A 15,881-nucleotide genomic window follows, 5' to 3' on the forward strand; every position below is an offset into this window, starting at 1 on the left:
TGTATTAGCTGTGTGCCACATGTTTGCAGGTTGTTGCTGATGCAAAAAGGACAAAGCTTGACGACTAAAATTATGCACAAGAATCTAATATACTCTGGTAATATATGCAAATCCTAATCTACATATTATGGAGTAATAGATTGAAAATTTGAAACAATGATGCATAATTCAGCCTGTCTCTTAGCCTTGAAATTCTTCAATTATTTACACGAGTCTTTTACAATATTCTCAAAATTTAATTAAGAAAGAAACTTTTCTGCAATGACAAATATTCATTTTGTGATGTTTCATTCTGCATCCAAAATTGGGAAAGACTGCATTGTTGTACACGGTGGTGGGGAGTACCTTTTTCATGAAATGCTTAATTTGAACGTGTCAAACAGTACCCTTAGGCCTCGTTTGGTTATGTGTTTGGCACACCCAAGGAAATGAACAACTTTCTTTCATGAAGGGAAAATAGATCCTCCCACACCTTATGGAATTTATTTTCCCTCATACTTTCTATGCATTAATTGCATATTCTAAAGATTATTTTAATGGTTGTTTTTACCAAATTATCCAAGAAACTTTTGAATCTTGAATTGTTTATGTTTTGATAATAAAGATATTATTGAAAAATTGATGTTATCTACTTTCCTATTCATGCACAAACTAAACATCGGAAAGGGAAAATAAAGTAAAATACATTTTTCGATTACTTTCCCGGTGTTTCCAAACATTGGTAGGGAAACTAGTGAGAAATTTACTTTTGGTAGGGAAACTAGTGAGAAATTTACTTTCCCATGCTCATGGGAAAATCTTCCTTTCCGGCAACCAAACGAGGTCTTAAGGAAACCCATCTCGTCATTCTTAATGTGGCTTTGACTCTTCGTTTATATACACTTAATATTGGATCAGATGCAAAATTGACTTCCTACTCCCAAAGTTGATCTATGATGGAACCAAATAAACTACAAGCTACAATTGTCTTGCATTGGAGGCTATTATAATCTTATGTTATTGGCATTATGCTGCGTACGTAGTGCCACCTCTCGAGAAGAGCTCATTCCTCGTGCGGAGGCAACAGAGGGAGAGATGGAGGATGAAGAAGACTGGGAAGATGAAGGTGATTTAGAACCTAAAGATGAGGATGATAATTTAAGGGCTAAATACTAGTTAGTACCCTGTGGTTTAATCTTTCCGTAATTGTCTGTACGTGTCATCAATCATCAATCACTATAGTAAAGACATTAGATACACGTCGATCAGAATTTCATGATGATTCAGATACAAATCCGTCGTTCTTTGTAGTTTACTCTTTCTGGCAGCACTGTAAGACAACACCAATTCTTCGCTGCTGAAACCAAAATCTTGAACCCAACTATCTCCCTCTCTGATCATCATGTCCACCACTTGTTACCTCTTCATGTTGTCAGAGTTTGGGCGGCGTTTCTTCAGCAGCGGCAGAAAATACGGTGTTGAACATTGAGCTTTGTTTAGGGTTTGGAGACCCAAACTTTAACTTCGTATTTGTTGCTAGTTGGTTTTTCCCTTCATGACCCTTCTTTCAGGTCGTTCAAAGGTAGGGTTTGGTGGGAGTATGCCCGCTGGTTTTTGTTCTTTATTTTAGAGACCCATCTTCCCTGAACAAAGCTATTAGGAGGCCCATCTGATATTTTCATACCCAATCTAGGCAGAGAAAGCCCAAAACTAGCTATTAATGGGATTGGTTTGGTGTTTAGTGCCTTAATCACAGCTTTCCATATATATGCTTGACTGAAATAGTGAAATTTAGTCCTAAAATGAAGATGGAAAATAGCTTTTATGAATTTACCATGATCAGCATAATCATTTGAGTAGCTTTGATTAAGGCACAATTAAGTGCATGCATTGTATAAATATATGATTCAGAATGAGTTGGATGGTGGATATTTAATTCTCAGGGATTAGAATTTTTTCTACCAATAATTACTCAATGCTGGATAAGGTTTTGGCCATTTAGTTGTTTTTCATATCATTAAAATCAAAGGATGCAAAATTCTAATCCCTCACAAAGTGCATTTGACAAAGAAAGGTTTTCAATAATCGGTAAGATATATTTCTTCTCTTTGAGGCTCATATGCATGTTTTGATTTCATTATTTGATTAGTTGAATGATCTTTTGTTTAAAATAGTTTTAGCATCATCAAACTAGTGATCTTCAGAAGCTAAAGCAGTATGTAGTCATTTCCTTTTACACAAAAGGAAGAATACTCTAAACAATCAATTGTTTATGCTATTTTACTTAGATTTAATCTACGCTTAACCGAATAATTCACCCGATTCGAACCAGACCAAGAGTGATCCAAGCCTGTGAGTAATGGTGATGATTTTTATTTGATTTTAGCGGATGCCTTTTTTCATCGTGCAAATTTAGTTAAATGGAAGCAAAAGCCTCATGCTTCTCTTGCCTCCACAGTCCCACGCTTGTTATACTTCAAACCAGTACCTTTCCTCTTTCTCATTATCTCAAATCTCTCTCAAAAAGCTCTATGTTATAATCAGACTACTTTTCCATATGATTTCGTTTTTGTTTTCGTTTTTCTGTTTTTGTAATTTTTAAGTGCAATTTTGGATTAACAGATAAGATGGGGAGACCTCCTGCTTGTTGTGACAAACTGATCAATGTGAAGAAGGGCACTTGGACTGAAGAGGAAGATGCAAATATACTTGCTCATCATGTATCCAAGAATGGGATCGGTAACTGGACTTCTGTTCCGAAAAAAGCAGGTTAGAATTGGAGGTTATTTTCATTGTTAGTATATAATTTCTTAAGGGTGTGTTCGTGTGGATCAATAGTACATACTGCATTTCCAGGCTAGTTAACTTGATGTATGACTGATTCTGTTTTCAGGACTTAATAGATGTGGGAAGAGTTGCAAGCCTAGGTGGAGTAATTACTTGAGGGCTAATCTGAAGCATGAAACCTTCACACCCCAAGAGGAAGAATTGATTGTTAGGCTTCATGCAACCATTGGTAGCAGGTAAGTTTATATTCATTCTTCTGGTTTTCACTATTTAACAATTAACATTACAGCAACATTATTGCCTTGTTTTTCTGTCTTAAGCACAAACTTTTGATTTGATCATAGTTTCGCTACTGCTATTTCTCTGGACTATAGTGTCATAATCTCTATGACATCCGATTTGAGTTGTATTCGTCTCCTATTCCTAGTTTGTCTGCTTTATGTGATGCATGATAGACTCGATGAATTTATGTTATCTTGAACATTTCCTTGATGTACTTCATTTTGGGATTTACCTTGGGAAATTATTGTTGTTTGTTTCCTAATGGTGACCCCAAACTGTTTTAACAGCCTATTTTTCATCTTATATGTCATGGTTTTCAATGGTGTAGGTGGCCTATAATAGCTCAACAACTTCCTGGGAGGACAGACAATGATGTGAAGACCTACTGGAACACTAAGCTGAAAAAGAAGCTCTCAGATATGGGAATTGATCCCGTTACTCACAAGCCCTTCTCTCAAATTTTAGCCGACTATGGAAACATTGGTGGCCTACCCAAATCTGGAATGCGAATCGGGATAGGTGCTTCCCTAAACAAGGACTTGAAGAATGCTATGCTGATGAAGTCATCAGAACCATACACATCAGGCTTGTCAAACTTCAACAACAGCCATTCGGTGCCAACAACCAAAATCGAACCAATGCAAGCCACTAGCAGTACCAAATTCGACTACTACCAACCCTATGATCTTCTCACACAGCTGCAAGCCATGAAATATGTGACAGAGGTCTCAAACTCCACCACCAACACCAACCCTGCTCCTTCCCCTGTCAATTTCTACAGTGAAGGCTCATTATCTTCTTCATCCTCGTCTACTTCTTCATCTGCTGCTGTGCAAGAGAAGTCACCTCTGGCCTTTGGATGGAGTGATTTTCTCCTAGAAGACGCATTTGTGCCAACTGAAGATGCTCGCGGAGCAATGCCACAAGGCGAAATTTGGGACCAAGCTACTATGCAAGATAATATGGCCGAGTCTTCATCCAAAGACATGTTTAACCAAGCACAAACAGAAAATGTGGGCATGAGTTATGGAATGTCAAGCAATCAAGTAGAGGCTATAGCTGATCCATGCGACAGTTCATTTGTGGAAGCCATGGTAGCTAAAGAGAATGACTTGTTCTTGGAGTTTCCTGAACTACTTCTGGAAGAACCATTCTACTACTGATGTGATCAGTAATAAAATTGCAATAAAATTTGCTATAACCTCAGAATAAGAAGAGCCTGAAAGGCTTCTGTTGGGACCTTATGCCTTTGATGCGGTTAAACTAGCTAGCTAGTAATATTTAGTAGCTTTGTTAGAACTATATAATGTTCTCCTCTTGATTATGATTTTTTATATGTGCTTGGTTTCAATAAAAGATTCGAAACTTGATTTGGTGTTTACATGTAGTTTATAAGTTCACAGAAGCAAAGTAATTTCATATCTTCAATCAACACATCAAGTAGATTAGATTTGATACAAAGATAGACTTGCTTGACTTGATACCAGATCAGTTTACCTCTGTTAGTCTGTATCAAATTAGTCTATTTTTGTACTGAGCTAGCCTATCTCGGTATCAAACTAGTCTACTTGATGTATTAGTACATTAATGTACCGTAAACAAACCCCAAATACGATATCTCGTAAACACAACTACAAACTAACGAACGATTAAAAATTTAAAGATGATAACTAAATAATTAGTTAATTTCTACTTAATTGATTATCATAAAAGACATATTTTCAATGAACAACCTAACTAAACTTCCAAACCGATATAGTTACGGTCTAAACAGTCCTAACCGCCAAGTCATCTAATTGTTTCGATTGGTCCCTATTAAGTTTAAATTGCACACCGAAATAGTTCAGATCCACATTCGACTTGGACTCAAAACCAAACTGAACTGAACCGAATCGCACTTGTTAAATTATTAAAATATTTTTCTTTTTAATCTGTTTTACCAGCGCCAGTTAATTTTTAGTCCACCATTCCATAGGTGAATCATGAATGGTCCCTATTCACTGTAATTTCACCTCTCTAAAGTGCTTTTTCTAAAGGGTCCTTGACCCAAAGCACCAAAATAAGAAAAGATTAGCCAACTTACCTCAACAACAGATTTTTGTTCCCACCTACACAGTTTAACGTTAAATGACCATTTTTCCCTAAGCCTAATTAATAAATTACAGCATTGCCACTCTCTTTCCTCTTCTCTCTCTCTCTCTCTCTCTCTCTCTCTCTCTCTCTCTCTCTCTCTCTCTCTCTCTCTCTCTCTCTCTCCCCAAACGACTCTGGTGTCTCTCTCTCTCTACCCAGATGACTCCGCCGTCTCTCCCTTGCTCCAGACTACTCCGACGTCTCTCTCTCTCCCCAGACGACTCTGGCGTCTCTCTCTTTCTCCCTAGACGACTCCGGCGTCTCTCTCTCTCCCCACACGACTCCGGCATCTCTCTCCCTCGCTCCACATGACTCCGACGTCTCTCTCTCTCTCTGTCGAGCTTCCTCGAGCTTCGTATCGAGGTCAGGTGACTCGCCGTACCAGGAAAACGTGCCGGCCGGCGACGTCGAGCTTCAAGTCGGAAGAAATCGACACCCGAGCTTCGGTGCCGGAGTCGGAGCCGTACGATTCGGCGCGACAAGGTGGATGTGGCGAGCGAAGTCGGTGGCTACTCCGACGAGGATTGGAGGTTCAGAGAGGTAAGAGAGGTCGGCGGCAAGCTCCGGAGGTGATTCGATCTAGTGGTTTTGGTCCGACTATTGATTGGGGTGCCCAAATCATTTTCTAGCTTCTTTTTTTTTTAGGGCTAATTACTGTTTAGTACCCTGTGGTTTTGGTCCAACATTAATTCAGTCCCTCGACTTCCAATTTCATCAAAAACACCCCCACACTATTATTTCTCCATCCAATAGGTCCATCCGTACAGATTTCGTTAATTTTAGCCGTTTAGGTGCTTACGTGGCAATCCAACTCAGCCCAGGTGGGGCCCACATGGAGGCGAATTTCCTAAACTGACCCTGGCTCTATCACAGCTCCAAGTTCTATTAAGCAGCCCATTTTCCTGCCGCTACCGCTGGAGGATCAAGGAGAGCTCGAACATATCATCATCATCAGCCACTGATTTCAATCCTCCACCGTCTCCGCTATCCGATCAAACAACCAAGCAGGATCAGCCTCCGGTCACTCTCCGATCATCGTCGGAGGGCCACGTGTTCACACCAAATCGAGACGCAGCAGCCGGCGCAAATCGCTGGTCGCCGCACCGTTCTTAGCCAAAAAAGCCGGCAGCGGGACGGAGCTCGGCGGCGGAGAAGCATAATAAGCCCCCGATCCAGCGTAGATCGCATCCATCACCTTGAACTCTGCAACCTTGATCTGCTTCTGCACCGTCTCCGGGTTGGGTGCCAACCTGTCCGTGGATCCCAACACCAGATCTGAATCCGAACACTCCACGCTCTCCTCCCTCGCCTTCCGATCATCTCTTCCAACTCCGCCATCTCTCTCATCTTCCGTCGCCGGATTCAAAGCCTCGCCGCGCCGGAGAGTGGGGTCAAGGTTAGGGCTAGGGCTCCTGCACAATCGGAAGTTGTGTGCTTTTATCTGTTCCTTGTGCTTTGATGGCTCTGGATCACTGATTGTCGGACTTCATGGAGGTTGGGCTGGACTAGACTCGCCGATGGCCAATGAGCACGGTGGTGGTATAGGAGTTGCCAGTGGAGCTCCGGTTGATAGTGGAGTTGGCTCTGGAGTTGGTCAAGGCACCAATTCAGGTCATGGAGTGGTTCACTGAGCAAATCCCCTGTTAAGCTTATGGTGATTTGGTTATGCAGATACTCTCTATTTTTTTGTTCTTCTTTTGAGTTCTGTAGTTTATGGGGGTATGAGATATCCATGTTCATTAGCTTGGCTTGTCTCTCCGTAAAATGTTTAGGAGATGCATATATTATGGGATTGCAAACTGTCATTTTGATTTCTAAGTTCTCAACTTTGGTTACTATGAGATTATAATAAGAATGGACAAAGCTGAGCTCCGTCGATGTTAGAAGAGAGAGAAATTGTTTTTGCAGAAGTGGAGAGTGGAGAGAGGAGAAGAGGGTCATTTTGGAAATTTGACTTCCATGTGGGTCCCACTTTTACTGAGTTAACGTTTGAAATTAACGAAATCTGTACGGATGGACCTATTGGATGGAGAAATAATAGTGTGGGGGTGTTTTTGATGAAATTGGAAGTCGAGGGACTGAATTGATGTTGGACCAAAACCACAGGGTACTAAACAGTAATTAGCCCTTTTTTTTAAGTAACGGGACAGAAGGAAAGAAAAAAAGAAGTTTTGAATGTCTATTACCCCTCTATTGGAGGGCAATAGACGGCTATTGGGGGGCAATAGACGTTTTGAATTGATGTAATCTCCTTGTTTTTTTTTCTGTAATCAAAGCTTTATTTGTCTAAATTTAGGGAGATTAGTTCTTATTCTGGCAACTGAAAGTCCTATTGGGGGGCAATAGACGTCTATTGGGGGCAATACATGGATGATAGTCGTCTATAGGGGGGCAATAGATGTCTATTGGGGGCAAAAAAACTTTCCGGTGAGATTTTTAGCAAATTCCGGTGGGCGGCAGCCGATGACCGGACTCCGGTGGGCGGCAGCCGGTGACCGGACTCCGGCGGCCGGTGATCAGGCTCCGACAAAGTCTCCCATGGTTTCTCTCCCATTTTCTCTCTCTCTCTCTCTAAGTAACAAAGGGGTGAGGGTAAAATGGTATTAAAAAAATTAAAAAACAAAAAAAAATCTTAATGGGGTATTAGGGAAGACTTCCTCAGAGTGTTTTGGGTAAGAGAGAATTAAAAAAAGGGGTCGTGACCACTTACCCAATTTTCCACTTACCCAATTTTAGTCTAAAAATTGCTCATTTGCTCCACTAAGAGTTTTTAAACCCCATTTACCCAATTTAAACGTAAGTGACATTTTTACCCCCAATCTAATTAATAAACTACAAACATCTCTCTCACTCCTCCGATCAGACTCTCTCTCTCTCTCTCTCTCTCTCTACAGCCGGCCGCCCAGATGCAGAGCGACGCCTCCAACACCTTCTCCAAGATCGGCGCCGGCAAACACGTCCCAAGCGCAATCTCCGTCAACAATCTGCTCCTAGTCCCAATCGGCGTCATTCTTCGCAAAAACCTCCGCCATCCTAGTCCGCTCCTATTCCATCTCTTGAAGCTCCCTAATCTGCTTCTCTTTTCTTTCTTTAATCTCCCTCTCCAATTGCTCTATCTCAGGTGTCTGCATGTCGAAGAAAATCTCCAATCTCTTGCATCGCAGGAATTCGGGTTTAACTAACAGAGAATCGAAGACGCGGATTTGGTAGGAATTGGGGCTGGGCGTGGGGTTTAGGGGTCAGGTTCTCTCTGATGTGGTCTTGCGTCGCAAAAATTGGGGGTCGGGAATCGTAGATTGTGGACGACGCGGATTTGGTTTTGAAATTGGGGTTGGGCGTCGGGTTCTTTCTCATGTGGTCTTGCGTAGCAAGAAGAATTAGTCATAGACTGTGGAAGCGCGGATTCGATTTTGGAATTCGGGTTGGGCGTCAGATTTAGGGGTAATTCCATCATTGGTAGTTCAAGTATAAATAAATAAAAAGAAGGAGAGGGCAAAAAAGTCACAAAAAAAGTCACAGCAAGGTGGAGGATGACTTTTCTCTCTAAGTGAGAAAGAAGGAGAGGGCAAAAAAGTCACAAAATAAATAAAAAGAATAAAAAAAGAATTAATTGGGTATTAGGGAAATAATCTCTTAGAGTGTTTTGGGTAAATGAGGTTAAAAAACTGTTAGTGGAGCAAGTGGACAATTTTTAAGCTGAAATTGGGTAAATGATCATTTCCCCTTAAAAAAACTAATGGTTAATTACATATAAGTGCATCTTTAAATGTTTTTTTAGCCATAAGGCCACTAATTATTTTTTTTCCCTCATAAGGCCACTTGATTAAAAAAGATGTTATATTTTAGATATAAAAATTAACATATTTATAGAAATGCCACTACAGTAAAAAGTCAACAATCATTTTCCCTCTCCTCCGGCGAGGTCTCAGGTCAACTCCGGCGGGTCTCCGACCGACCTCCGACCAACTTCCGGCGAACTCCGATGGGTCTCCGGCCAACTTCCGGCGACTACAAAAGCTACTGTCACTAACACGAAAAGCTACTGTGGCTAGCAACAAAAGCTACTCTGATGAGATTTCCGGCACCCTCCGGCGAGGTCACAAAAGCTACTATCACTAGCAACAAAAGGTACTGTCACTAGCAACAAAAGCTACTCTGGTGAGATTTCCGGTGACTTCCAGAGAGGTCACAAAAACTACTGTCACCGGCAACAAAAGTTACTCTTAAGATTTTCGATAGCCTTCAGTGAGATAATAAAATCTACTGTCACCAACACCAAAAGTTACTCTCACCAGCAACAAAAACTACTCCAGTGAGATTTCTGACGAGGTAAGAAAAGCTACTGTCATCAATAGTATAAGCTACTCTCACTAACCACAAAAGATACTTTTAACAACAACAAAGGCTACTCCAGTGAGAGTTTCGACGAGATAAGAAAAGCTATTGTCATCAATAACAAAAGATAGTAAGATACTCTTACCAAGAATAAAAGCTACGCTTACCAACAACAAAAACTATTATCACCAACATCAGAAAGCTGCTCTCACAAATAACAAAATCTACTCTCACCAACTACTAAAACTATTCTTACCAACAACAAAAGTACGATCACCACCAACAAAAGTTACTCTCAATAACGTCAAAAGCTACTCAAACAAACAACAAAATCTATTCTCACCAATAACAAAATCTACTACCAAGTAACACAAAAGCTAATCCCTTAAATTAAGACTAATAACGCTACTCACAATGACTAAGAAATCTGTTCCCAACCAATACAAAAGCTACTGGGTGTGTGTGTTTGGTGGGGTGGTAAGGCTTTGGTCTCATATATAAGAGGTCAGGAGTTCGAGCCCCATCAAGGGTGGGAATGGGGTGGGGTTTTTTTTAAAAAATTTAAAAAAAAAAAAAAAAAAAAAAGCTACTATGAAACATCAAACAAATATAAATTGAAAATGTCCACTACTTGAATCAAATTACTCTGATTTCAACTTCAAACAAACACAACTCAAGAACTTGATAAAGTAATCATCACATTCATCCATCTATACCAGAACAAAATGACAATCCTTATTAACAGAAACTTCAACAATTCTCATTATATCCTACAATTATGAAACAATTTCAAACTGGAACAATTTCAATCAAAATGGAACAATTTCAATCATAACATGACTAATCTGGTGATTTGTTAATACGAGATCAAGGATAACAGTGCCAGAATTCACCGAATCAAGTTACAGAGTGGAGACCGGAGGTTCCAGGCTTCTGGTCGTCGAAGGTCATCGTCTGGATCCACGACCTCAGCTCGCTGAAACTTCTCGACTACTGCTGCGCTACGCTTTGGACTCGCTGGCGTTCAACCGCGTTCGACCACGAGTACAACAGACCTCGTTCTCGCCGTTAACCGAAACAACGAATCTCCCGACCTCAATCCGAGCTCAATCCACTGCAGCTGCGATCCAAGATCAGAAGGTTTACCTGCTTGTGGAGAACCAGATGTTTCAGGTTAGGCTCGAATTGCTTGCCGTCGACGATCAGATGTTTTGTCGGCAAGCTTGTGAGGTCTGAGGTCTGCAACGGCGTCGTGTGGGTTTGGGAAGAGAGAGGCAACGGTGTCGTGTGGGATTGTGAATGGACTGAAGGGGAGGGGGAGAGAGAGAGAGAGAGAGAGCAGAACATTTCAGCTCGTTTAGATAAGGTGGAAGGGCAAATTTGTCAACTGGAGAAAAAATTGAAGCATTAGGTGGCCTTACGAAGACAAAAAATATAAGATGGCCTTGTGACTAATTAAAGGATCTTTTGAGTGTGTAATTTACTATTAAACTTAATGGAGTAAGTGGGAAAAAAATCTCTAAAAATGGTGTAAATGGTCAAAAATCCTTTTCTAAAAGGCCTTCTGGATTTTTCACAAAAAAAAAAAAGCCGCTACTGGATTTAAAAAAACACATTCTTTCTTTCACCTTCTTCTTCTTTATTCCTACCAAAATTTAAAAAACATAACGGAGAAACCCAAATCGGAGAAGCAGAACCCGACTGAGAAAAATGGTGGCGATTTCGCTTTACAGAGGAAACCTCCACCGCGTCCCTGACGTGCCTCGCCGGTGGCTTATGCCGACCCCCAAAATTTCACTCAAAGACTTCAAATCCCTATTGAGCCGTCGCTCCAAAGCCCTCTCTCTCCACCGCTCCGCCTCCGCCGCCACCTCCTCTAACCCTAACCCTAATTCTGACCATGACCAGCTCAGCGAAGCCGCAAAGGCGGGCGCTTTGATTCATGAACCCAAGGTTAAATTTGAAGCACCGCCGGAGAAGATTGTTGCCAATTACGAAGCTGGGCCTTCCGGCGAGGTTAAGGAGAAGAAACGACCGGACGGAGATGATTTTCCGGCGAAAGAGTCCGACTTGGTTCTGGCTCTTAAAGCTGATTTGCCTGAGAAAGGTTGGGAAGATTCGGTGGCGGTGAAGGTTGAGAAAGTTGATCAATTGGAAAAGGAAAACCCTAATTCTGAGGTATGGAAGAAAATCTCACTCTTTTGAATTAGTAGATAGCTGCTTGTTAATTAATTGGTTACTAAATTTCTTGGGTAATTTATGAGATTGATAGTGAAAATTGGGTTTTGAACTATAATGTGTGAAGAAGAAAGATGCAATCTTTGGTTTACCTTAACCTGTATATACTTAGAAGAAGAAAAAGTTTAAGCATTTATGTAATTTGTTGAACTGTGATTGAGAAATTGTAATTTCATAGTTGTGAGTAATGCTTAGTAACTACAATGGTTTTTGTTTATGTGATAGGTAAAAGAAGATGTATTAGATGAAAAGCAGAAGAGGAAAAGAGAAGTGGAGGAGAAGCTGCAGGTTTTGAATCAAAAAAAGCATAATCTAGTACAAGTGTTGAAGCAGGTAAATTTTGGCTCTATAATTCATTGTGTGGGTGTGTGTTTGTGTTGTATTGAGGAGGATCGATGGTAAGGGTGTTGGTTTGTTGTGGTTTGCAGATCTTAAATGCGGAGGAGGAATTGAAGAGACGGAGTAGTATACAAGGAATTGTGGTTCGTCCGACTGTTTCACTTCACGTGGATGTAACAAATGACTCTGGGTCGATGAATAGGCAACTTACTCCTAGGTTAGGCTCTGAGGCGAATATGAGTGGTGATATGGAAGGGGTTGAAGGCGATGAGCTTTCAAATCATAACTTTCATCCTCGCCATATGCATCGGATGAACAGTATGTCGCCTTCTTCAGAGTCTCCTCTTAGAAGGCCGGCCTATGTTCAGCACAGTGCGGTAATGTGTTTTGGCTAGTCATGCTTTTGTAGTACCAGAGAGCTCTAATATGCATGATCTTTTTTTTTTTCTTCGTTCTATATCATTTATGTTGATTTACATGTTCATGGTTCTGCCATCGTCTTGTGAAAACTTTTAAATTAGGAGTCTGTTGAATTGTAAGCTTAATTATGGAACTTGCAGAAGCAGTTTCCTTAAGAAACAACTAGACTAAAATATGAGGGTTGTAGTTGATGCGTCTTTTCTTGTTTCTCTATCTTTTCATGAACTCATTTTTTAGCATCAAATCTTATCTGCAGGTTCCACACCCCTCCCGGGCAAGTTTGGTGGCAACTGGTACTAGTCCTTCACGCTTTGCTCCCTCAGGGCACCAAGGGCCTTCTGCAAATTTGCCAACAGTATCTGCATCAGGAACAAATTTTGTTGCATCCTCTCCATCCCCTGCAGCATCTGGAGGAACTTCTACTTTCAGAGACGCTCGGTTGCCAAGTCCATGGAATTAGATATCTGTTCTGCACTTCCTTTGCTTTACCATGGGGCTATCATCTGAACACCAGTAAGAGTGCAATGAAGAGCGTTGACAACCATGTCACCATGTCACCAAATTGTTCGAATCAAAGATTCAATGAGCTTTGCCGGTGGGCTGGTCAATCAATGGTCCCAAAACCTCTCAATTGGGTTCCTCCCTCCCTCATCACCAAAATTTTCAGCTTGTAAATTAGTTAGCCTGTTCTACTAAAGCTGTAACGGATGGTCAGCAAGTCCAAAACACGCCAACTGATGAGTTTGATTCAAATTTTGTTCTTCGTCTCTTTTGAGATACTGCATTGTTACTTGACTTCGCTCTGCTCTGCTGCTATAATCTTCTTGTAAAAGAACAACACCATCAAAGCGATCTTCTTCTTCAACTTCAAATGAACAATATCTTCTTAACCTCCGAAGGGTGCTCAATTCACTCTCACTTTTCATGGTCAAGTAGTAAACTAGTGTGATCATTCCTTCACATCTTTGAATCAAAAGGGTCCAAATTAGAGAACCCCAACTAGTACAGTAAACCAAACGTTAGCCGTGCCCTATGTTAAAAGGACACACATGTTTGTTGCCCTAGACGGCCAAAGATTAGATTTACATGTAATGGAACTATAGGGATGGGGCAGTCAATGGTCAAACATCACAAGCCTCAGTCCCTTGTCCTCCGCCAACGGCGCACGTTGGAACAAAAAGCGCCAGATCTCACCACACAAGTCTCCATCACACTTAACCCCACCACTGACCCAAACACACCAAAACATATCCCTCCATACACTCAACATTGTTAGACACTAGCTCCATTTTCCTCTGATGTTTACTCACCCAAATCCCCAAAAAACCAGTCATGGCTAACCGCACCACCCACCGGCGCATTTTAGCAACACCAGAACCAGAACCACCAAGGCAGCAGACCAAACCCTCCACTCCTTTAGATCCCACCATGCCCTCTAAACCCTCTTCTAGGCTAAACCCAAATCACAGAATCCGTACAACTCAAAGACCCAGTAGTCAAAACCCACTCCCAAGTCTTGTACACACCAACAATGTTGAGAAACAGAGTAAAGAGAAGCTGCCCAAGAAGCCCAATAGAGAAGTGGATAAGAAGAAAGTTGAGGAGGTGGTGGTGAAGATGGAATTGATGGGTGTCAAAGAAGAAGAGCTTGAAGAAAAAGAGTATGAAAGTAGGAGACTTTCTACTTCTTCTTCTTCAAATTCTTTGGGAGGAAGAAGGAAGTCCTTTTGTGGGTCAGGACAGGTTCAATTGAATAGGTTGGCTGATGTGTTTGCAAGCAATGGTGTGAAAGTGGTTTCAGTTGATATGCCTCCATTTATGCAGATCCATGCTGTGGAATGTGCAAGAAAGACTTGTGATAGCTTAGAAAAATTCACCTCCAAGACTCTAGCTTTGACTCTCAAAAAGGTAAAGTTGATTAGTTGTTGATTATGGTTTAATTGTTTGAAGTTAGGATGTGAATTGGGTATGTGAGATTATGATTGATAGGTGTGGTTTTGTGGGGTTGTGCTTCTTTTTCTTGTGCAGGAATTTGATGGGGTATATGGACCAGCATGGCACTGCATTGTAGGAACAAGTTTTGGGTCTTTTGTGACACACTCAGTAAGTGGCTTTATGTATTTCTCAATGGATCAAAAGTTGTACATCCTCTTGTTTAAGACCACAGTACAAAGAGCAGACTGAAAGTTTTCAATCATTTTTAGCATAGGAAGAAGAAGAAGAAGTTCTGGAAAAGCTTTAAAAATAAGTTGTAATTCTTTCTGGCTTGTACAGTGTCTAATGCAGCAGGGAAAAAGCTTAAAACTTAAAAGACATTTACTTGGTTAGTTGAAGTTGTGGGGCTTGGTAAATGTCTGATTCTGAAATCCCTTCTGCTAGTTCTGTAAGCCCATATGCATCTGTCACTTCTCATTACTTATAATATAATCCTCACAAGTCTTTTTTCTGCTTTTCTATGATTGTTTTCCTGCTTTTGGCTTGATTAATATTCATTGCCCTCCGGCCTTGTTTGGATTTAAGCTCTAGTATTCATAGGATGATGGGATCAATTCACCTCAGAAGAGAATGAGAGAGGCAGTAAATTTTTTTTTGGACGAGACAGTTAATGAGTTAATGTGTCTGCAATTATAGTATTTATAAAGTTCCATTTCATTCCATTAGAAGATGACATCTATAAGGGTCATTTTTTCTGAACTTTTATTGCGTTGTATATGCTGATGGGTCAGAGGCCCATAAGGTAAACCCTTTAGGTAGTTCCAGGACCCCCAAATCATTTAACTTGATTGTACATTGGGTCCTAGTGTTCCTGTAAATGAAGAAAAGAGTCATTGGGTCATGGTTCTGATACTGTAGTTTATATTAGATGCACATGGATATGAACATGGGACCGGTTTGTGAAGGAGGCCACCTCTCCCTAGCTTCATCTCCCAATACAAATCGACTATGTCTATTTGTGCATCTAAAGTCTAAACTATGAAGCTTTGACCAGAACTGTCTCTTCAAAGGTCTTAACTTTTAATGTATCTCTATCAGTTTAAATATATGAATAGCCCAAAATTGACGCTGAAATTGGGATGCTATGGAGTGTTGGGCCACCATTCTTCAATCCAAGCAATGTGTATTTGATCATCAAGAAGATACTGGTAGTGTGGGTTTGCCACCACTCACCCATTAGAGACTTTAGCTTTTTCTCTTTTCAAATTTTTAATTTTCAGAATCAAGTGAGTTTGTAGCTGCTAAATTTTGTCCGGTAGGTAAGGCATTTTCTTTAACAAGTTGTTGGTAGAGATCTAATAAGTTTGAAGTTTGAATCCATCGTTCGTTTTCACGAAAATGAAAAAGAATGTTGTTCGCACTGTTAACACTTG

General features: G+C 40.8%; 3 protein-coding genes across 3 annotated transcripts; all 3 read left to right on the forward strand.

Moving 5' to 3' along the window:
• The first annotated feature begins 2,606 nt into the window (after window positions 1-2,606).
• On the forward strand, window positions 2,607-4,211 carry LOC133742348 (transcription factor MYB35-like). The gene is made up of 3 exons (XM_062170015.1): window positions 2,607-2,748; window positions 2,873-3,002; window positions 3,377-4,211. The coding sequence occupies exons 1-3, from the start codon at window positions 2,607-2,609 to the stop codon at window positions 4,209-4,211; spliced, it is 1,107 nt and encodes a 368-aa protein (XP_062025999.1).
• Window positions 4,212-11,103: 6,892 nt separating this feature from the next.
• Window positions 11,104-13,297, forward strand: LOC133745275 (stress response protein NST1). Its single transcript, XM_062173331.1, has 4 exons — window positions 11,104-11,694; window positions 11,980-12,087; window positions 12,183-12,470; window positions 12,770-13,297. Exons 1-4 carry the CDS (start codon window positions 11,227-11,229, stop codon window positions 12,971-12,973), a joined length of 1,068 nt encoding a protein of 355 aa, XP_062029315.1. The 5' UTR covers window positions 11,104-11,226; the 3' UTR covers window positions 12,974-13,297.
• Window positions 13,298-13,437: 140 nt separating this feature from the next.
• LOC133745276 (uncharacterized) lies at window positions 13,438-14,963 on the forward strand. Its single transcript, XM_062173332.1, has 2 exons — window positions 13,438-14,421; window positions 14,542-14,963. The coding sequence occupies exons 1-2, from the start codon at window positions 13,846-13,848 to the stop codon at window positions 14,695-14,697; spliced, it is 732 nt and encodes a 243-aa protein (XP_062029316.1). The 5' UTR covers window positions 13,438-13,845; the 3' UTR covers window positions 14,698-14,963.
• Window positions 14,964-15,881: the final 918 nt, after the last annotated feature.

The sequence above is a fragment of the Rosa rugosa genome, chromosome 4 (assembly GCF_958449725.1).
Source record: "Rosa rugosa chromosome 4, drRosRugo1.1, whole genome shotgun sequence".
NCBI lineage: Eukaryota > Viridiplantae > Streptophyta > Magnoliopsida > Rosales > Rosaceae > Rosa > Rosa rugosa.

Bases quoted from the DNA above. Each gene is read 5' to 3' on its own strand.
- LOC133742348 (XM_062170015.1), top strand. From the start codon at position 2,607: ATGGGGAGACCTCCTGCTTGTTGTGACAAACTGATCAATGTGAAGAAG. The intron at 2,749-2,872 runs GTTAGAATTGGA...TTCTGTTTTCAG, and splicing joins TTCTGTTCCGAAAAAAGCAG to GACTTAATAGATGTGGGAAG. The intron at 3,003-3,376 runs GTAAGTTTATAT...TCAATGGTGTAG, and splicing joins CATGCAACCATTGGTAGCAG to GTGGCCTATAATAGCTCAAC.
- LOC133745275 (XM_062173331.1), top strand. From the start codon at position 11,227: ATGGTGGCGATTTCGCTTTACAGAGGAAACCTCCACCGCGTCCCTGAC. The intron at 11,695-11,979 runs GTATGGAAGAAA...TTTATGTGATAG, and splicing joins AGGAAAACCCTAATTCTGAG to GTAAAAGAAGATGTATTAGA. The intron at 12,471-12,769 runs GTAATGTGTTTT...TCTTATCTGCAG, and splicing joins CCTATGTTCAGCACAGTGCG to GTTCCACACCCCTCCCGGGC.
- LOC133745276 (XM_062173332.1), top strand. From the start codon at position 13,846: ATGGCTAACCGCACCACCCACCGGCGCATTTTAGCAACACCAGAACCA. The intron at 14,422-14,541 runs GTAAAGTTGATT...TTTCTTGTGCAG, and splicing joins TAGCTTTGACTCTCAAAAAG to GAATTTGATGGGGTATATGG.